At 39.4% G+C, this 22,240-nt stretch overlaps 1 protein-coding gene across 1 annotated transcript; it reads right to left on the bottom strand.

The window, feature by feature from the left end:
* Positions 1–410: 410 nt before the first annotated feature.
* On the bottom strand, positions 411–21,954 carry ripk4 (receptor-interacting serine-threonine kinase 4). The gene is made up of 8 exons (XM_041800585.1): positions 21,668–21,954; positions 11,939–12,230; positions 9,190–9,338; positions 8,407–8,456; positions 4,280–4,438; positions 3,937–4,052; positions 2,195–2,435; positions 411–2,111 (listed from the first exon to the last, which is right to left on the bottom strand). The coding sequence occupies exons 1-8, from the start codon at positions 21,847–21,849 to the stop codon at positions 868–870; spliced, it is 2,433 nt and encodes an 810-aa protein (XP_041656519.1). The 5' UTR covers positions 21,850–21,954; the 3' UTR covers positions 411–867.
* Positions 21,955–22,240: the final 286 nt, after the last annotated feature.

Below are 22,240 nucleotides of genomic sequence, written 5' to 3'. Positions count from 1 at the left end.
CTGCTTTCTTTATCAAAACACAACTGAAGCTAGCCAACTATATTTGTATACATGATCTTTGATCCAGTTCTTTATGTTGTCTTTGTGTTACTTGTTAGGAAAAGGCAGCAAAATAATCACATGCTCCTGTCTGAAATGTGAACTGCTCTTATAACCAGGATTATCACATTACTTTGTAAATGCTGAATCAGTATGCAATAACAAGGAGCCCAGGAAGTGAAGTCACACCCAGAACTCTTGCAAGGTCATTTTACATTAAACAATTATCTATTTATTTTGTCACATTCATTAGCCTTACATGTGTTCCAACTGAGTTTAAAAGCATTCATATAATATAAAAGACAACAACATATTCTACCCTGTCTTTTCTATCATCTCAGCTTTAAAAAAAATTACAAGGTCAAACAAAATAAGGTTTAAGATGGTTTAAGATGGTTTAATGGTTGATGAAGCACTGATATGTAACAGGTACAGAACACTAAAGGTCAAACTTTATAAAGGCAGTGGCTCTGATGGTTGAATTGTCCATGACCAAAGTCTGTGCTCTATCAACTATAATTTAAAAAGAAAACCAGCAGCAGTTTAGTCTACTGAAAAGTCCCCACAGGTCACTGGTTTCCTTATCTTAATGCTGTGCTTGTTAAGTAAAAAAATGTGCTTGTTAGGTAAAAAAAGTAAACAGTCTAAATTCAAACACAACAGAGTATTTATACTTTCTATTTACAGTGTACATATTTACATCAAAAGCTTTATCGACTATCAGGAAAGGGCATTTAAGTCCAAAAAAGTTGCCTAGTTTCAGAATAACCCTAAGAAGAGTATAAAAAGGCACTAATAAAGTTCTGTACAGTTCTGGCAAAGTCTCTGTTAGCAGGGTGCTGAAGCACACTGTGATCCACTCTGTTGTGGAGAGTCGTGCTCTGTCAGCTTAAGGATGACGACTTTTCTCTGCAGCGGCTTCGTCTCCGACTGTGCCAGCTGTTCAGCTTCCGCTGGTGCCTCTGAGCTGTCAGTAACTAAGTCCTTGCAGGCCTGAGGCAGCAACATAGTGATGATGTTTGAGTATCCGCCCTGCACGGCCAGGTGTAACGGACTCAGCCCCTGCTCGTCTGACAGGGCGCCACCGTCTGGGCAGTGGAGGAGCAGCTCTTTCAGGACTTCACAGTGTCCATTTTCTGCTGCCAGGTGGCAAGGGGTGCGAAGAGCTGGGTTGGATCTCTGTGGGTCTGCGCCTTCTTCTAGCAGCATCTTAACCGTGGCGAGGTGTCCTCGTTGGGAAGCCAGGTGAAGAGGAGTGAGGCCGTTGACGTTTTGTGCATGGATGTCTGCCTGGTGTTTGATCAGAAGGCGAGAGGTGCTTGTGTGACCGGTCTCTGCAGCCACATGTAGAGGTGTGTTTGACCCAGCGGACATTGTGTGAATATTTGCTCCTAGTTCGATCAGGATTCTCGCCACTCTGTACTGCCCCCTCTGGGATGCTAAGTGTAGCGGTGTGCGCCCGTCTGTTGTCTGTCCATCAATGTCAGCACCAGCCTGCTTGATCAGCAGCTTCACGATGCCCAGATGCCCCTGCCAGGCTGCCAAATGGAGCGCCGTCCAGTTGTCCTTACCCTTGACACGCACGTCAGCACCACGACTCAGCAGCACTCGGATCACATTCTCCTGACCGTGCTGACAGGCCACATGAGCAGGCGTGCGACCCTGACCATCTGCCTCATTGATGGCTGCACCTCGGTCCAGCAGCAGACGAGTGATGGCCTCATCTCCGTTCTGAGCAGCCCAGTGCAGAGCCGTGTACTGGTCCTCGTCTTTGGCGTTGACATTTGTGCTGCGGCGGCTTAGCAGGAGTTCAACCAGGGGCTTCAGGTGTCGCTCCGTGGCCAGGTGCAGTGGGGTGGAGCCACGGGTGTTGGGAAGGTTGGGATTAGCGTTGTTCAGGAGGAGGAACTTGACAGCCTCTTCATTTGACAAAGTGATGGCGTGGTGGAGCAGGCTTCCTCCACCCTCCAGGAGAAGATCGACATCTTGAGGTTGGAGGATCTTCATCAGCTTGGCTGTGTCTTTGGTCCGGATCGCCTCACACAGTTTCCGCTTCTGGACTTCAGCAGAATCTAGGAAATTTAAAAAACTAGTTTGAGACAATGGTACTTTTAACAGATGTAGTTCAAGGTGTGGGTTTTTGATCGGCTCTTACCATATGTGTTTTCTTTCTCAAATGACAGCGTGATGGAGTCTTGGGAGGAGAACGCTGAATCAGCTGAAGAGATACCCGACAGTCTCTTGCAGGTGTTTTCTTTGCTGTGGCAGCTTTCCTCTTTCACCCGATCAAAACTCCTAGAAATCCCAGAATCCACCTGGCTCAGCAGCTCAGACAGGCTGTAGTCTTTTTCTGGCAGCATGGCTGACTTTGGACGCACAGGCTTGTTGTCTTTAACCTGTAAAACAAACAGCCAGATGATTAGCATACTCTGGCACCACACATTCAATTACATCTTTGCTCAGGTATTCACAGTATTCAGACCATGTCCATGTTCTTCTGATATCACTCAGCGAGGAAGGCTCAAATCATTTTACTTTTGCTTTAGAAAGTAAAGTAGGGTACATTAAAATCATAAACATTTGTCTCATTTTGAAAAGACTCTTTTTTTGTTAGGGCTATCAGCATTAATGCACTAATTGCAACTAATTAAGGACCATAAGAAGTGCAAGTATTTTTTTTTCCACTGGGATTAGTTGCATGCTTTATTGGCCCTTTCAGTACAGTTTGGTTAAGCCATTGTTCCTTTTCAATCCATAACAAGTTCATTTTCCCCGGTAAAATTCATGTCTTAATCTTGGAGATACCTGAATCTCGTTATTTTCTTTAAAAATAAAACCACATCTGTATCCATCAGGAAGTCAGTTAGCCTTAGCTTAAGGCAGTACAGAAATCTAAAATATAACAACCATTTTAAATGAAAACTAAAAATTGATTAGGAAAAAATAAAAATGAACTGAGTCAATTTGCCTAAATTAGCCTCTATGCTATCATTATGGTTAAATGTACTAGATGATGGGTTACAACAGCCATATACTAGTAAGTATAGCTAACTGTACTGTGATGTTACTGTGATGATGTTAGCACTGATTTCAGTTAAGTTGGCTAGGCATGAGGTTTAGCTCTACAGCAAGTATCAGCTTACATACAGTGTTGGAAACTGTTTCAGTGCTAACAATAGCTGTTTTAAATTAGCTGTTCTTAAATACTAAAACATTTTGGTGATTTTTCTTTCAAACTCATCCAGATTTTGACTATAAAGTTGTCAAATTTCCTATATTTGTAACATAACACAGCAGTAAGACGTTACACCAGTTCTGTAACCTGCTAGCCAAATCATGTTCAGCATGTAACTCTAACCAATAACCATAATGAAAAAAATCATTTCAACACATACCTAATTTCAACACATCTTATTCAAAAACACCTGTCACCTGTGACGAGCAGTATGTTTGTTTCTAGTCACGTACACAACACGAAAGACGGAAATGACAGGAGTAGGAAGGTTAAACAATCCCAACGGTCAACATTCCTCTTTTGTGAGGCAACTGCTCCTCAGGATCAAATATTTACAAAACATATGACTTCAAAACTCATTATCATGTCTGGAGCACTTAGAGATAAGCCTCCATTTTGTCTGGGTGTTTAGTTACACATTAATTGAAAGAGCACAAGTCAGTTTTAATGCAATGGAGAAGAATGACTGTCAAGTAAAGCAACATATCATTGGGTTACTACTGTGGTTACGCAAGAAACTAAGAACATGTTTGCTTCGTCATTCCTCGTAAAGAAGGCTCACATTGATCAATTTACTTTAAAAATGTTCTTAAACTTTGATAAACACAAGGTTAAGTCTTCCAGAAAAGCTAAGATCGTAAAAACACAGCTCTTTGTCGTACCTGGTCACTTGTGAGTTCTTTAGGAGACGTCGGCTCCGGCTCAGACGTGGATAAAGTCGGTGTCTTGGGCTCTTCTTGAGGTTTAGAGCAGAGTTCCTCAGCTTCAGATGTGATTTCTATAAGAACAAAAGCTCTAGGTCAGGTTACAAGACCAATAGGGAGAGGATTATGGAAAACAAAAGAGAGGAAAAGCAGCACTTAAAGCAGGAGACAAAAACCCTAATTAAACAGACCCCCGCGCTTAGATTCTCAGTCGGTGTAAAGGATTAGGTTTCTTGTTTAAAAGATCCTTATCATGAGAGAAAAAGGTGGGCATTTGTTGTAATGCAGAGGCATTATTTACCCTGGAAGCTGGGTCTGGCTTCAGGTTTGGTGGCCCAGCAGCGCTGCATGAGGCTCAGAAAACCGGCACAGGCTGAGGGTCGAGAACGAGGCACTGCTCCTAGATCTGGACGGACCCCCTTCACCACCTTCACCATGATCTGGAGGATGTTATTCTCTCCTGCAGGAAACAAAGGCACATTGATTAGTGACATTATTCTGTAAATGGTGTATTTTTGGATGTTAGAACTTGTAGAATTCACCTACACCAGCTGAAGTTTTTTTATTTATCATCATTCCTTGAACTTTAAAGTGTGTTTTAAGGACTGCAGTCTTAAGTCTGAACTACAATTACATATTGGTATCAGTTTCAGCAAAAATCAAATAATGTGCATCCCTATCACCAACTTCTGTAAAATCCAGTACATACGCTGCACTTTAAGTACCAAATTTTTCAACCAAAAACTTGCCTGCAGCTTATTTACAGTAGCGACATATATGCCAGTATAAAGTGCTGAGACATCATTACTGCAAGTGACTTCAGCTGCCACAGTCACACACTCCATGTGACCTAATGTGACTGCAAGTTCAGCCCCATTAATTCTGTACAGCAAGCAGCCGCTTCGCTGCTCATAACATGCTGAAATACATAACAGCACAGACCAAACCAGCATAGGCTGGCGCCACTTTCAACCGCTTTTCTCCCTTTGTAGGTGTATTTACAGAAAACAGGTAGTATACTGTCATGTAAATACACTGTATGGAGTGTTGGTTTGACTGAAAACACTCCTAGGACAACAAGAGACAGGCAGAAAACTGTGAGTCTGTCTCACAACAATCACCACAAGTTCAGCTATAGTATGACACCTCAACTGTACATTGTGGACATTTTTTAAGTTTATTTTTGATATGAATAAGAAGATATACTGTATTAATCAGGCCAGGTCAGGTATGGGGTCATATGCCGGTTTGGTCTTGGTCAACCTTGGTCCTGTACTGCTCTGGCCTCCTGATGGCCATTGTCCAGGCCTCGGCCCATGCCTCATCTCTCCAGCTGTCTCGCTCAGCGGTTCTTAACTGGTCCACCCATAGGACCCGCCACCACTTCTGTTAAGTGAACTGCGACCAAAATTTGTTTCGATTTTTAAATGACATAATAAAAGATGTTACAGTATGGACCTTAGAAGAAGAAAAACGTATGACTGAACAAAGAGACTGGCCAAAACTTAAGGGGGGCAGGCATTCAAACACATCTTTGATTCAGTGTTGCTTTTATAATGTAAATGGTGGTGAATTTTTTAAATCCTCAAAAAATAAACACACTATTACAGGAAAACTAACTTTTTTGAAGATATTTCCATCCAAGATAGCAGGATACTTAAGTCAAGATCTCAAGAGATCAACAAAAATGAACTCCTGTCAAGTAAAACAGTCAAATAAAGTATAGGGACACATATCAGCCTAAGACTTCTAGATATTTTGACTTTTCTTTTCTTCTTGACTTTTCAGCCCCACAACCAACTTTTGGGTCCTGACCCACCAGTTGAGAACCACTACTCTAGCTGACCCTTCCACGATGCATGCAGCAGCCCTGAAGTCCGATCCAGCTGACTGGGTTCTGAGTACCTGTATGTGGTGAACTGGATCAGGCCCAGGAAAGCGCACCAGTTGCTCATTTATTAGTCCCTAAAGGAAAAATGTGGTTCCCCCAATCTATTGTCGAACATGGCCTGTTTGTTCCCATGCACATGATCCAACAGGATCCTGTGGACATGCACTAATGAGAAGTCAAAGTGATGTAATGCTGCTCACAAAGGAGTGCCCAAGTGTTTTGGAGGTTTGATTCCTTGCTTGGACACCTTTGCAGCAATAAGGAAGTGAGCTGACACCTCCCCAGCTCCCAGACCAATTTCCAGACTTGGTCTGACTGGGACTTGTACAGGCAATCCTCTGGTTAGCAATCTTGAGGTTTGCCGGCCAGGCATCACATACAACAATAGCACAAAAATACCACAAGTTGTTTCTTGTTTGTGAGGCTCTTAATTCTGATTTTAACTCTTATCTTCAACTAGGCACATGTTCTGAAGACAAGCACAAACAACAGAAATATTAGTCATAATGTGGCATAATTTATTTCCTGACAGCATAATCTATGGTGCTTGGAGGTGCCAATGCCGGTACAGATCGTCAGCTATGCACAATTTATCACCATCTCCCCGTGCATTCAGATAAGGGAGTGGGTGCTGTTGTTTCCCATGGGAGCAGCAGGTAAAAGCTCCAACAGTTCCTGCTGTGACCTCTTTGTATCTGCATGTGGGATCAGCCCGTCAATGATTCAGAACAAACAGGCAGAGGCCTTAATCACAGCTACTTCACCTCCTATTGTAGGCTTAATACCCTCCGCAGGTGGAGGATGGAAAAGGGATGGTTAGCAGGTCATTCCTCACTTTTTAATTATGTCTGGATCAACATGGGCGGTGTCAGTGCCAGCCTGGAGAACCCTCATCCAGACATGGTCCTTCAAAAAAGAGCCAAGTACCCTGAAGTGAACTGCTATCTGATACGCCTGGGAAAAATCGGCTCTGTTTGCCAGTCTGGCCCTGTTCAGAGGCACGCTCAGGAATTCACAGAGTAAACAAATACACTACAGCACCTGAACAACCACATACACTAAACACACAAAAACACACTCCTTGGATTGTTCACCTAAGGATATGTCCTTACTGGAAATACAAAAGCTCTTCCCTTCCAGGGAAATTACTAAAAATAGATTAAGTATCAGAGGAATAAATACAAAAACAAACTGATAGATCGTATTCAAGAATACCAACTGGACAGTATAAATATCACAACAGAATTGACTTAAATAGTCTGGGAGCTAATGTTTAGTACAGAAGCCTGAAGAGGACATGCATTCATACATCTTATCCAACTTGGTTTCTTTGTGATAATGAGTAAATTTTGCACATTTTCTTGAGATCATGACTTATTTACCTGGTTATCTTTGGATAACAATACTGGTTTTCCCATGATGATGACTTAAATATCAATCGACTTCTCAAAATTTTGCTAAAATCGACGTTATTGCAGGCAAACTAGCGCTGTATCTTGAAATAATGACAAATATAACAGCAACCATAAACAAAAATTGACATTACTTCTTACAACAGCCAAATGATTTGAATCTTTTAAAAGAGACAGATTTCCTGTCAAAACAAGCGAGGCTGGAAGTTTGTGAGACAGACATCAACTGATAAAATAGGGAAATATCAGGGTTTAATGAGCTCAACCGTGACAAAACTGTACTGAAGCACACCAGACCGCTTGGTGGAAACAAACCATACACAAGCGTTACATGACACCGCTCTTTCAGGCTTTAAATGGAGGCTGTTTAATTCCTGCCAGCTGCTCTTTCTTCATTTGAATATCTCACTCCTTTCATGATACAAACATAGCTTAAAAATTAAGAATTTTTCTAATTTTTGCACTTTGAACACTTGGCATAGTTGTAAACAGCTTGAAACAGGGTTTTTGGTAGCTTCCGTGTAGAAATCACTACCTGCTCCTCAAGGGAAGCTCTCTGCTGCTGCATTACATCGCCTGCAAATAACCAATAATAATGTTTATTATTAACCTGGATTTAACTTTTCTGCTTGCTGTCAGCTAAGCAGACAGGCTAAAACTCCCATATGGATGGATACATTTATGACAATTCATACTGAAAAGAATACATTTTGTTCAAAAGCAGTTAATCCATAGTAGCATGAATCCAAATATGAGGGTACAACATGCTATATGCTATAAAGGAGGAGGCTGGGGTGAAGGAAGTTAAGCTTTGCAAGCAGCAGCATTTAAATGGACCGCTGTGTTTTGAGAAAGAGCTGCGATTGGCTGTGGGATCTGGGTGGCGATAACAAGCATCAGCCGGCCGTTAGCTGATCATGGCATGGTGTATGACTACTATGTCCTGCATGAAATAACGCTGAGCTTTACTTGTCAGGTGCATCCCTAATCTACAGTAGATTAGCCACATTATTAAGATCCATTGTCTTGATATTTTCATTACTTTTCTTGAAGCAATCGATCTAATCAAGAATAGTTTTTTTGTCAGCTTTATCTCTTATGCATTTATCGTGTTGCAATACTCACCTTGGTATGGTTTCTTCTGCGTCAGGATGCCCCAGATGACAATGGAGAAACTGTTAAAGAAGCAAAAATGAAGTTGCAAGGTGTCAGTGAGAATTTATAATATCAGACATTATACTCTTAGAAGCACCCTGTCTACTGCGAGTGGAAATCCCAATGGGCTCAAATTGTCCCAAAACACACTCTTATTATGTAAAGCATTATTATTTCATTAATGGTTCTATTATTCATTGTAGTGATTATAATGGAGGTATGGTTTCAAACACTTTTTTGTTCACTCTTTTTAAGATAATGAATTAAAAGAAAACCTATCAAAATCTGTTGAAAGAGGCCCTTCATGGACTTATAAAGAGTTGGTTTAATGTGGCACAGGATGAGTCAGTGTATTGTCACTGGCAAGTGACAAGTGTATTCATTTTCCCATGTCTACATCACGATGCTGTGAAAATAAAGGGATTCTTGTCGATCTATTAGAGTTCCTTGAAGTTTTCTCTTGATGATTAATTGAGATTCTGAGATAGATATGTTTGACAAATGTTTTGTTTTACTCCTGACTGCAAAGCAAAGTGCCCTTTACATGAATAAAAGAGAAAACCTTGAACCTATCAAAGGTCAAAAATGGAGAAACAGATTTCCAAACTCATCATCCACATGTGATCAATGACGTTGACTGATGAGTCACATGGTGATTGATGATACCTTGGCAGGTAAAACAAACCTCCATCACCCAACAGAATCTCCATTCATCTTAAAAATGTTGCATAAACCCATCAGAAACCCCCTCACCTGTAGACATCATGCTTGGTGTCTGACACTCGGTCCTTCTCGATGATGCTCTCAGGTGGCAGGTAGGCGATGGTGCCACAGAAGCCGTCTCTGCTAATGTCATCAGCCCGTGACAGACCGTTCCAGCGGGCCAGGCCGAAATCAGAAATCTGAGACAGAAGGAGATCAGATAAGAGTGTCAAATATATCAAACAGAGCCTCTTTTCTCATGACACTGATGACTAAGTCTGCCCTGTGAGTGTGACACGCTGCTAAGCTCCCATTATGAGCGCTGCTGCTGTGATGATGATGATGATGATGAGGGCAACGCAGCCAAGTCTGAGCCTGCAGCAGAGGAGAGGCCTTCACGTTTGTGTTAAAGAGGGCACACACCCACACAAGCACACTCAGAGTGACAGGAGGAGTATTTAACAGGAGCTGAATGAGTCCTGCCTGGACAGGCCCAGGTGAGGTGTTTACATCCAGGTATTAAACTCCACAGATGAACGTTCCCACCCCTCGTTCTGAGTACAGACGAGCTGCTGAGAGGTCGACAGCTGTCTGCCCAAAGCCAGAGCACGACTGTCAGCTTTAAATGTCAGAGAGAATCATCAAATACGACTCATCACACCTGAAATTCCTCTGAAACAATAAAACGCTTCAGCTGTCTTTAAAGACAAAGAAGTTTTAACAGCCACAAGTTAATTCAACACACCAAGACTCCTTAAAACATTTTTATAACTCCTGCTGTCATTCACTTCTTATCAAGTTTTTCTACTTTTTCTTTTAAGTTGTTGTCGTTTTTTTTATTGCTGTAATTGCCAGCTTAAATTTTTGAAGACATTGTCTTTTGGGTGTTTAAGCATGTATGAATTTGTTAAAAAAAGTATGCCACACAATGATATCTCAATATATGCTGAATATAAATTGACTTACACACACTATAAGTAATCATAGATTTTTATTAATTTTTGAACATTTGATGTAATAGAACAAATCACTGCTAAAGCAATGCTGATAAAGATAAACCAATCACTTATTATTTTCTATACAGATTAATACAAAGGAAACTATTTTTATTACAACGTTCATATAGAAATGTTTATTCTGATTAAGAGATGTATTTTGTGAATAGTTCTTATATTTTTGCAATACAGAGTTAAGCAGAATCAAGTTAACTAATTTGTAATAATGTTCAAAAATTATTTTTAAATGGCTTGATATTAAGTGGAAGGGTAATAAAAATATTTTCTAATTTATGGAGAAAGGCTTGGATAAATGTTTTCACTTACATCCACTCTTTAAATTTTTTTCTCTTACTTATTTTGTCTACTTCTCTCTGAAACTGTACCTTCATTTTGTTTTTTATCATTATTTACATTAGGGTTTACAAGCGTTTATCACATTATTCAAGGTTATTTTTCAATCTGAATTTGAATATTTCATTAATCGCATGCTTTATTGCCCCTTTAAGGACACTTTAGTTAATCAATTTCTCTCTGCCGCCACAGTGATGAAAAAATAAATCCACCACTGCTCCTTAATGTTTCATTTTACTTTAAAAAAAACTCATAGACAGCTCAGTCAAAACTTTCTTTTTCCATAGTTAAGTTCAGGCTATAATCTTTGATCTACCTGTAAAAGCAGGTCCGTATCCAAACTAGAAATCCGTTATCTTTAGTTTAAGAAAGAAGAAAAATCCAAAATGACAGTACAACAGTGAAATGGATAAAAAAGGTTTAATTAATCACAATAAACTATGGATATCCTGAGATTAATTAAAATTAAAAATTACTATCTTTTGACTACTCTTATTTACATGTTCTTGTAATAAACAAACAGGTTAAAATTTATCTTTATTTCTTATAATAAAAATCTTCTATATCACTCTACACTAACTAAAGACTATCAAGCATTACTAAAACATTTACACTTAACTCATCATTTATTGAGTACTACTAACTTTTTCATATGCCATTTAAAGACAATACATTTTTTATTTATACTTTTCTACTCCAAGTATAATGCGAAACCTTTCCTTTTCAGCCTTTTACTTTGATATATTTAATATCTTACTGTTATATTTGTCTTATTGTCTCCCTTTCTTCTGTTTTCATCATGAATTTAATGTATTTTGTATTTTCATTTCCTTAGTTAAGTTTAGTTTATTTTGTTCATTTATTTGCACATTATAAAACAGAGAAGAACAATCCCAGGTAATATGTATTTCAAATTGATTTGATTTGAATATCTTGCTTTTGCTTAATACATATCTATTTTATGCTCTCAATTTCCCTATTTTTTTTTTTTTAACAAAACTGAAGTCTTTTGCACTTCCCATCCACAGGTGGATTCAGTGCTCTCAGAAAAGAAGTAAAGACTATGAAAAGATGATTCAGTTGACTCCTTCTCAAAGGCAATTCACCATGCAAAGGTTTAACACTTTATCAGAGTCAATTAGGAGAGACATGACGTTCAGAAGTTAAATTTTGTCCTCCTTACAGGTTGTCAACACTGACTTGTCACTTGGAGTGGAACCTGAGCATGCAATAAACCAATACTATAAGAGCACTTATATGCAGCCCTCAAATACAGTCACAAAAGAGTGAAAACATTCACAACACATTTGAAGTATTCAATAGATACCATTTTTGCAAAAAAACAGATTGTTAAGATGTTATATAGATAACTGCAACCCACAATAAAAAATATATTACAAAAAACACAGGAGGATCAGTTCTTCCTTTAGTTATCAAGCCATTTTCTGTACCTTGACGTGGTAGTGAGCGTCCAGCAGGATGTTGGCCGGCTTCAGGTCCAGGTGGAGCAGCGGAGGGTTCATGCAGTGTAGGAAGTTCATCCCTACGGCGGTCTCATGGATGATGCGGAAGCGAAGCTCCCAGGGCAGCGGCTCTGTGGCCAGCAGAGTCTCCAGAGAGCCGGTCTCCATGTACTCCATGACCAGGCCCTGAGGGTCCTCACAGATCCCATACACAGGCAGGATGTATCTGAACTTCGCGGCCTCCATCTTCTTAGCTTCCTCTAGCAGCTCGGAGCGCTCCCTGGAAGATAGAAGTAAATGCAACATGACTTTTATTTTACAGTTTAATGTGCAGACACTTTTGCTGCAGTTACAGAGGAATTTAAGACATGCAAACAGACCACTCCTTTAAAGGTATTCAGGGAAGCATGTTTTTAAACTGAAGAGTTTAAGAGGTGCGCACTGACTCGAGCTCTTTTCACACCTGCATAAAACTCCTGGAAAATATGAAATTAAATTGAGTAAGCAGGGCTTAATGATGTTTATACCCTGAGATTGCAAGCATCTGGTGCTATTTTTGCAGGTAATGAAGCAGCTTTTTCCTCTTTTTTGGTGTTTAGTATGTCTTTTCTCTAGTTTGTTGATACTTTTAGGTGTTTCATTTCATGTAGCACTGATACAAAGGCAGTAAAGAGACAGAGATAGATTGAGATAGATTTATTACTTATCAGTAAAACACCATTTCCATTTCATGGTTGAGTTTCACATTGTAAGAGAGAAAAGCCGTTTAAAAGTGGCTACAACTTCATGCCTGGCACATCTTGTTACCTTAGACCAACCCCTCTCATCTGATAGTAAAAATGTTTACACTCTAAAGGACATGTGTGAATGGGCAGCTCAGGAAACTTCCAGGAGCAGGCTGTCTGAAATTATGTAGAAACATCTTTTTCTTTCATTTAGTTGACCGCGTTGGGCACAAAGCAACTGTTGAGCCACAACAGCAGCAAAGCTAATGTGCATCTGTGTCCCTGGGCAGGAAGATGTAAAAACATACATTAAAAAGAATGAAAAATAAAAATTACTTTACACAAAAAACATGCCATTTCATGTGCAAAAATGGCTTTAGTTTAAGTGATGAAGCAGATTTACTTTAAACTTCTGTTTTTACTGACTGCAAAAATAAGTCAGGATGCATGATAGATAATGACAAAAACAGTCTACTTCCACCTCAGTTATTTTTCTAATTAATTTAAGGTCTTCATAGCAAGTCTTAAGTCTTCTCCAATACAGAACAATTTTTTAAAATTATGTCCCACTTTAGAGTTCCAAATAGACAGCAAAGAGGACTTTAGGATACGCTACCTGCAGGTTAAAAAGCTGCAAGATCACGATTGAGCTGTGTAAGAATTCTGCCATCCAAATACAATCACTCCTGGTTAAAAACAAAACAAAACAAAACAAAACAAAACAAAACAAAAAAAACAAGAAGACGGCCAAATGCAAAACTCTACTAATGTTTTGTACTCTATTTACTCTATTTATTAAGAGGGAAGCTGAACCGTACACTCACTTATTGAGAGTAGGTCTGTTTTAGCGAGACAAAGGCAAACATGAGGCCCTTCATAGTTTAGCTAAAAGCAACATGAACAAATATTCAGAAGCTTCTTTTACCAGGTAAAGCTGTAGAACTTTAGGGCATACACTTATCTGAAGCAGAAACACACAAAATATCCAGAGAAAAACATCATAAGTCAAATTCACCACATCTAAGTTTTTTAACATGACTCTATGCAAGGTGTAACTTGTGCAAATAGAAAATATGCTCACTATTTGAGCTTTATCTGCTCTTCTTCCACAATTCAGGTATTTTCATTTACTGCTTGCTATTTTACTAAACAGAAATCCACCGGTTCACTATTTCAGTGTGTCTAGAGCTGTGCTTCTCAGTGGATGTACAGTCAGGACCCACCAACACCTCTTTGCAGACAAACTGGGACCCAAATGTCTTAATGTTTTCAATCAAAACACTGTGTAGTCTTGACTAGAAATGTAGTAAAAGAAGCAGCAAACCAAAGAGATGTAGACACATCCATCAAAATAAAAGCACATCAGAGACTTTTTGCCACATATTTTTTCCAGGCACGTCTGTGACCCACTGAAAATAGTTTCACTACCCACTTTTGGGTAGGTTGTGAGAGCAGTAGAGAGCCAAGGATTTGGCTTGCATGCCAACTGTGGCCCATGTTAATTTTAATAATAGTACTAATAACGATGTTTATTTGTATCGCAATTATCAAAACCAATGTTACAAAGTGCTTCACAAAAAAAGCAGCAGTAATATTGCAATAAAGGGAAAAATAACAATGGATTTAAAAAGTACAAGATACAAAGAGCAATAGAAGCAAATTTAAAATAACTGTAGAGAAATTTAAAAAAGGAATGAAAACTGGATAAAATATTAAAACACTCCATCAGTGGTTAAACAAAACAGTTATTTTAGGGAGGGATGATGGCTAAAACAAGAAAGCTTTCTGATAAAGATGCTGTTTTAAAAGTGGTTTAAAAGTGGCCAATCTTATTTTGCCAATTTGACCGGACAACAGCAAATTCTAAAATCAAATAAACTAGAACATATATGTGCTGTGTGTCAGTGTACTTTATGGCTCTGACTGCTGCTGTGTTAATTCTGTAAACAAACATTTTGACAAGAACAATTAGGCTATTTTTAAGATTGAATCAAGATGACAGTGTAAATGGTTTATATAGTGCCAATTGAATTAGTAACGCCATCTTGATTCAAAACACCTTCTCTTAACCTAAATTTGATTTATGTCTTATTTTATAGCCATAATACACTAAAAGTGGGATATATCAAAGTGGCCCACTTATCTTTGTATTTTTTTCGTATGTGGCCCTTAGTGGGACAAAGTTTGGAAACTCCTGGTCTATAAAGATCGATCTAATTCTAATTTGTTTCATATGAAGACATTTTGGCCTTGAACCTCACTATCGGGGTCTGTGGTCCTCCCCAAGAACTTCTGCTCCTTTTTTGTCCCTTTATGAGAAATTTTGGACCTTATTTAGTTATTTTAATGCACAGCTAAGATGCAAGAGGCCTCAGGCATTTGTTTACCATTGCCTGATGGTAAAACTACCTGTGACTGTGAGGGTTTCTACATATATACAAGCCTGAAAGTTCAAACAGAAGCTACAGACACGCATGAGGCTTGCTAAACAGAGCCTATGTTTTTAAAAAGTCCTTTACTCCTCCACTGGCTCACAGATATTTATCTCATCAAACATTAACCAAATGACTGGAGTCATGCTTTGCCCGCTGAGCTAAAATATTTGTTCTGACTTTTGTCCTGACCCAAATTCCAGCTCATTCCATGTCATCCTAACTGAGCTCCCAGCTATGCAAAGCAGCCGTAAATGAGACCTCCTGGTCAGATTTCTATCGTTAATTTAACAGCGCTCATGCAAACTATGTGTATTGTGCTTTTCTTTAACTGTCCAGAGGGTTTTTTTAAGGCCTTCAGGACATTCCAGGCTGGCCTGGCATGCATGAGGAGAGCGTTAAAAAGAGCTCTTGTTCTCTGTTGCTCAACCTTTGCACAGCTCTCTCTCTTTATCAGTGCTTCGGGTCTGCTGACATATCTCAAACAGAGGCGTGCAGGTCATTCATGACCTCAGAGCACATATCTGCAGCGTTAAACATGCACGCTCTTAATGAGGGCACATGAAAGAGATAAAACGTGCTTCAAAGAGACCAAAATCTCTGTTTTTCTACCGTTAATAAGATGAAATCACTCGCACAGCAAATACTCCTGCAGCTCTTTACTGCAGAGCAGATCAGGTTTCTTTAGTGCTGTGTTCAATGGGGGTAGCCGTGTTGTCCTTTAGAGTTGTGCATTAGAAAGAAGCGCAGTCCTCCAGGAACAGGTGACAGGATACCAGAAGTTTTAAACTTCCATATGTAACTAAAATCAAACAATTTTGATAACTGTGTTGGTACCACAGGAACAAAAATAGAGTCATAAGTACTCAATGTAAGGAAATATATTTTCAGTACCAAAGATTGTGAGCAAACTCAAAATTGCACAAATATTTTGGTGCACCAAAATGTTGCTGATGTATTTGTGCAATTTAAACAATGTGCAAGAGAATGCAAGCAATCAATTTATTCCCCTCCAACAACCATGTCTAAAAACAGAAGTCACTTACTAAAGCTTTGACATTGTTTGATACGACTGATCTTTCAGAGAGCAAGGATTTTATTGATTTACAGTATCCAAAAGTTTTAAATATTAAGGAGGATTTATATTATTATTAAAAACAAAGCCATATTTATACCTGTTTGATACCACAGCAACACAAATGGAAGTTATAGACACCTGATATCAAGCGATTTATTGCAGGAAAACTTCTGTACACCATGTAAATTGTGCAAAAACATTAGCAACATTTCCCTATATTGGGGCTGTCAAATTTCCTGTGCCCTTCATACCATTTATTTTGTATTTAATCTTTGTTGGTATCAAAAAATTAAGACATTTAATGATCCTTAGTCATATTTTAACTAAAAGAGAATAAATTGCACAAATGCATCAGCAACATTTAGAAAAGTGGGTGGAAGGTGGTGAGGAGGGATTGCTAGTTACATATATATTGGGTGTTTTAGGACTTCTGTTGTTGCTGCAGTATTAAATAGGTATCAATACCCTTTGATTTTTACTGCTAATATGAATGCTCCTAAAATCAAAAAAATAATTAAAATGGTAATTCCATATCATTAATGGTGCTTACTGGAAACAATCTTTTCCTGAGTATTGGCCTCATTATCATTGCTATTTTCCCTATCAACATCAACATAAACTTTATCCATATAAACCACTGATAGTGGAGTACACAGTCCAAGATAACTGGCCTGACTTTGGGCCCAGTTCCCTCCTTTTCACCAAAGTCAGCAAAGGCCCAATTATCTGGCTCTACAGATAGATTATCTTAAATTTTTCTGTAGGGTGTTTAAAGTTATCTTTCCCTCTCTGACCTGCTTGAAGATGATTGGGGCCACTCTGATTTGGATGCCCTTGTTTTGTTGAATGGAATAATAGCCAACTAAGGAGCCAGCTGACGGAAGAAGGAAGCACAACAAACACAGCCATGTGATGAAAACAAACGTTTAGCAGAAAGTTAGATGGATGTGAGAAGTGGAGGACCAACTTGTGGATTTCAGGCAACAACAAGAGTGTTTATACAACATAAACACACTGGGGACAGAAGATGGCACATTTCTTCTGGGATCTCAAACAGAGCTGCAACTCCAGCAGCCAAGATGTAGAAAACAGCTGCTCTCTCAGGAAACACGTCTATTGATTCCTGCTACCAACTGAAATGTGCTAGTTTGCACATTAGGGTCAGACTTCACAGTGAAGATGCAATTTTAAACAAAGCAGCAGAAATCGTCAGAACACCAGCTGTAATCGTAATAGAGCAATGGTGGAAATTGCACGTCACATTACATCCTGGCTTCTGCTGCCAGTGTGGTTTGGTGCATGAAAAATAATTGGGGTGATCATTTGGATCGGATGGCGTTGGTGTATTTTGGGCTTTACAGCTAGCCACAATTAGCTTGTTTAGTTGCATTTGACAGCACAAGATTTTAAGTTTTGAGAGTGGAGACTGGTTGTTGGTGAGGGAGTCTGTTAGTGTGTGGTGTGCTGTGTTGGTCATGTCATTACACACCACACACTATAAGATTAAAACGGTTAAATCTGTCCTTATTTGCAGCCATTAATGTGACAGTCTTTGCCCTATATCTCATATGAAAACACATCACTGCATCTTAAAAACCTGACATGTTTCCCAGCCCTACTCCCTGGCAGCAGTAAAGGAGCCTGATTAAGAGACTGGGTGAGCGCTTGTTTGCTAAACCCTCCGTCTAATCCAGCGTGCTCCTGAGCAGCTCCTCAGAACCAAACAACAATGTCCCAGCTCTAAGAGCGAGGCCCGGTCAGACCGGTCTGACAGCCTCTCTCTCATTGTCTGTGCCACACAGCGACAACCTTCAGCCTGCAGCCTGCAGCACGGACACACAAAGGCCGCTTTGAGTCCCTGCTGCTGGAAGTTATGCGCGGGTCAATGAAGGCTTCAGTCTAATGGCTGTTTATGTACTCTGCAGATGTTTGAGGATGATAACATCTTCAGTTCAGGGTCAGCGGATGCTTTAAGCTGCACGGCAGGTTTTAGAAAGGATGACAGGCCGATGCTCTTTTTTTAGAAATGTTTGGTGGTCATATGATTTAGAAACATGCTGGAGATCTTTCTGGTCGATGACACATTTTCAGGGTCAGAAGAAGCTTTAAGCTCCCAGAAAGGATGCAAGGCCTTGTTGGTTTTAGGAGGAGGTTAAAATCATCCTTTGCCTTGTTGTTTTTATGCTTTCCAGGCTGTTTTCATAATAGAGCAGAATGTTTGATGATCATCTCTATTTTTTCAGGGTCAGCAGATGCTTTAAAAGTTGCAGTACAGGTTTACAGAGGATGTAAGGCCCTTTGTTTTTTAGGAAATGTTGAAATCACCACTTCCTATTTGCTGGTTATCTCTTCTTTAAAGCCATGTTGTGACTGAATGAGCAATCAGAATCAGATATCAGACAACCCAGAGAGCAATCAGTCACACAAACACGAAGTCAGTAAGGGACAACTAGAGCTTAATCTCTCAACACTTTTAAAGATTACATAACTGCTAAAAAGTGTGGAACCTTCCACTTCTGCCTTTCTAATAGGGTGCACTTTGTGCAAATGCTAAAAAAAAAGTTAAGACTGGCTACAAAAACGGTATAAAACAGCTATTTTCCCTCTTTTTTTTGCAGCTCCATGCAGAGCACAAATAAGATTCCTGCAGAACCTTACATGGATTGTGCAATTCCCAGTAGAAAGCCCGAGGGGAAAAGAGAACCCAAAGACCACCTTACTCCCTCATTAAAATGTACATCTGTTTAAATCAGCCCCTCCCCGAGGCGGACACATGAGAACGACACTAGATCGGGGTAAAATCACCTTTCATGTTTAGGTCTGAATATGTAAACAGCTGCAGCCCTTAGCAATGTGGACTCACTTTACCCCTCAGGAGGAGTCAGCATATCAGTGCTCGCTCTAACACCATGTATATCTGCGTTTAAAGATCTTCAACCTGGCCTCCTGTTTGCTGCTGAGAAACCTTTATGGCTCCAGACTGGCAGAGAGGGAATGACTCATACACAGTTCAACCTTCCAGTGACTTTTGGCCCCGATCAGTCATGACTTAAGCTGCTGTCTGACTGACTTTTGGTTATAAAAGTAATAAAAAGGAGGGGAGAAGGGCTTGGAAAGACAGATTAATACACTTAGAAGTCAAAAACAGTAGAAAAGGAGTGATCTGAAAGTGTTTTAGAGCTTCAACAAGAGCATGATAAGATAAATTCCTTCAGTTCCACCTAGGCCTGGGACGTGTACCACGTTTTTAAAAAACATAGCAATTAACTTTCAGACGAGATATTGGTTAAAAAAAAAATACTGGTTATATTGATGGAGTTTAGGCTGATGCTGATTCTGAAACAAAAAATAGATGGCAGGCCTACTGCTCAGCCAAAACAAGTTTTATAGGAAAAAAACTGAGAGTAATATGCTTATTGGTTACAAGATAATCTAAATGGCATGTTGTGGTTAAATAAGCAAATCATTGTTTAATCAAGGAGCATTTTCATGTTATGTTAAAAAAAAACAGAATGATACTGATACTGGTCAATACCACAACAAAAACAGAAGTCCAAGACAATCAATGTTGGGCAATAGTTTTTTTAATTATAAAAAATTGCAGGAAAAACTCCTGCACATTGTCTAAATTGTACAAATATTTTGGAAACATTTGGAAAAGTTGGTGGCACTAATGATGTGTGACAGAGAAAATCTCCATTTCCACCAACTTTCCCAAATCCTGCCAACATGTTTGTGTATAAATTGCACAAAAATGTTGGCAACACTTAAAAAAGTGGGATAAACTGACTGAGAGTTAGGAAAACCTTTGCTCCTCGTCAGTTCAAACAACTTTTCCAAACTTTGCTAATGTATTTTTGTCAAAATTGCACAAATATGTTTGCAACAGTGAAAAAAAAAAGTTGGTGGAACTTACAAGGGTTAAGGGATACTTTAATTCCTTGCCATTTCCACAAACTTTGCAAAATATTGCCAACATATTTATGTCAAAGACTGCACATTATGTTGACAACAGTTAAAAAAGTAAGGTCTTCACTTTACATCAGTTCCACCAACAGATCCAAATGTTGCCAACGTATATATATATATGTCTTAACTGCACAAATACATTGGCAACATTTGGAAAGTGGATGTAACTGACAATGAGTGGGGGAAGACCTCGCTCCTCAACAGTTCCAAAAACTCCTCAAATGTTGCCAATGTATTTGTGTCCAAATAGCACAATAATGTTGGCCATATTTGGAAAAGTGGAATTAACTAATTAAGAGTGAAGAGGACCCTAACCCTTAGTCAATTCCATCAACTTTTCCAAATATTGCTAACCTATTTTGCTTCAATTGCAGATGTATGTTGACAATATTTGGAGAATGGAAGATACAGACAAAGTTTGAGGGAAACCTACGCCTTTCCAAAAGTTGCCAGCATATTTCTGTCTAAATTGCACAAATATGTTGGCAACAATTGCAAAAAATGGAATAACTGACAAGGCGGGAGAAATACCTTGGCTTCTAATCAGTTCCACCCATTGTTCCAAATGTTGCTTGAGTATTTGAGTCAAAATTGCATAAATATGTTGTCAGCATTTGGAAATACTGATAAGGAAAAAACAAGGCTTCTCATTAAAGTGAATACTTCATTAGTTTGACCATTTTTTCAAACTGCTTAACATCATAAAAGTGCAGTTCAGACACAAAAATGTTGGCAACATTTTAAAAAGTTAACAAACTGATGAGAAGCAATGATTCTTCACTCCTTGTCAGTTCCACCAACTTTTCAAAAAGTGGCCCACGTGGTTGTGTCTTAATTGCACAAATATGTTGGCAACATTTGGAAATACTGACAAGGAGTGAGGAAAATCCTTGCTTTTCTTCAGTTCAACCAACATGGTTGTGTCTAAACTGCACAAATACATTGGCAACATTTAGTTAAGTGAATAGAAATGGCAAGGAACAAGCATTTCTTACAATTTCCATCCACTTTATGAAATGTTGCCAATGTGACTGTGCTTTTTAAACACCACTCTTTGTACTAACATTATTTTTTTTCTGTACTTTATGATACAATTAATTATTATGCAATGGAGATTTATCAGTTTGAACCACATGACCTTTATGTACATAAATGCTGACAATGTTTTTGTTCACTTTAGACACTGTGTGGGAGTTTGAGTGCTGTATTTCATCATTAAGAGCAATGAAATTCCCAGTGTTGGCTGTCTAGGACCTCTATTGTTGTTGCTGTGGCATCAAACAGATTACCATATCATTTGAGTTTTACTTCCCCCAGTCATTTGCTGTCCGTAAACTTTTGGTCCAAATACTGATAAATATCCGAGAAAAGCCTTGAAAAAGACACCTGAAAGTCAACAAACAGATGAAAAGGGACTATCTGAAGTGTTCAGAGCTTCCACATGAGGCAGATAAGAGAAATTCCTTCACACAGTTACATAAATCCAAAGATAACCCATGTTTCTCTGACTTACTTGTCATCCACATGAAGGCAGGGAGGGCACTTGATAGCCAGCCATGTTTTCCACTGTACGTGCCGGACTTTGTATACTTGTCCAAATCCACCTGAGCCTATTTTCTCCCAGCAGCCAAACTCAGAGCAATCAAAGGTCCTCAACAGCCCCATTTTCCCATGAGGAGAATCCGGGACGTCCATATCCGTGTTGGGAAACCCAGCGACTGGGTGAAATCCTTCTCTGTCTGTCTCAATCTGGGCAAGTGAACACTCACACCGACCTGCCTGAATGTGAGCTCTTCCTTGTTTTTCCCCTTGACAAGCTCTCAGTGAGGTCCCTCCCTCTCCTCAGGTGAAAAGGAGAGGTGTGGCCTGTCTGCTGCTGTGACATCACTTCCTGGTTTTGAAACAGAGGGAAGCAGTGGAAAAGTTTAGTGAAGGAGCCATGCTGCAGCAGTTTGCCCTACAGTGACAAACTTTCTCACATTTCTGCAGAGAAGAGGAGACAATTACCAGTGTCCTGATCCAGAGGAATGTGTCGTTTCATAAACACACCTTTGTCCACCTGTAGAGCTTAAAAACACCTGAGGTA

Source organism: Cheilinus undulatus, linkage group 12, assembly GCF_018320785.1.
Source record: "Cheilinus undulatus linkage group 12, ASM1832078v1, whole genome shotgun sequence".
Taxonomy (NCBI): domain Eukaryota; kingdom Metazoa; phylum Chordata; class Actinopteri; order Labriformes; family Labridae; genus Cheilinus; species Cheilinus undulatus.
The sequence above is the reverse complement of the archived record's forward strand: the minus strand, read 5'-3'. Positions and strand labels throughout refer to the sequence as shown.

Coding starts and splice junctions, on each gene's coding strand:
- ripk4 (XM_041800585.1), bottom strand. CDS start 21,849: ATGGACGTCCCGGATTCTCCTCATGGGAAAATGGGGCTGTTGAGGACC. Junction 8,457..9,189: donor ACCAAGCATGATGTCTACAG/GTGAGGGGGTTT, acceptor CTTCTTTAACAG/TTTCTCCATTGTCATCTGGG. Junction 2,436..3,936: donor AAGAACTCACAAGTGACCAG/GTACGACAAAGA, acceptor TTTGTTTTACAG/GTTAAAGACAACAAGCCTGT.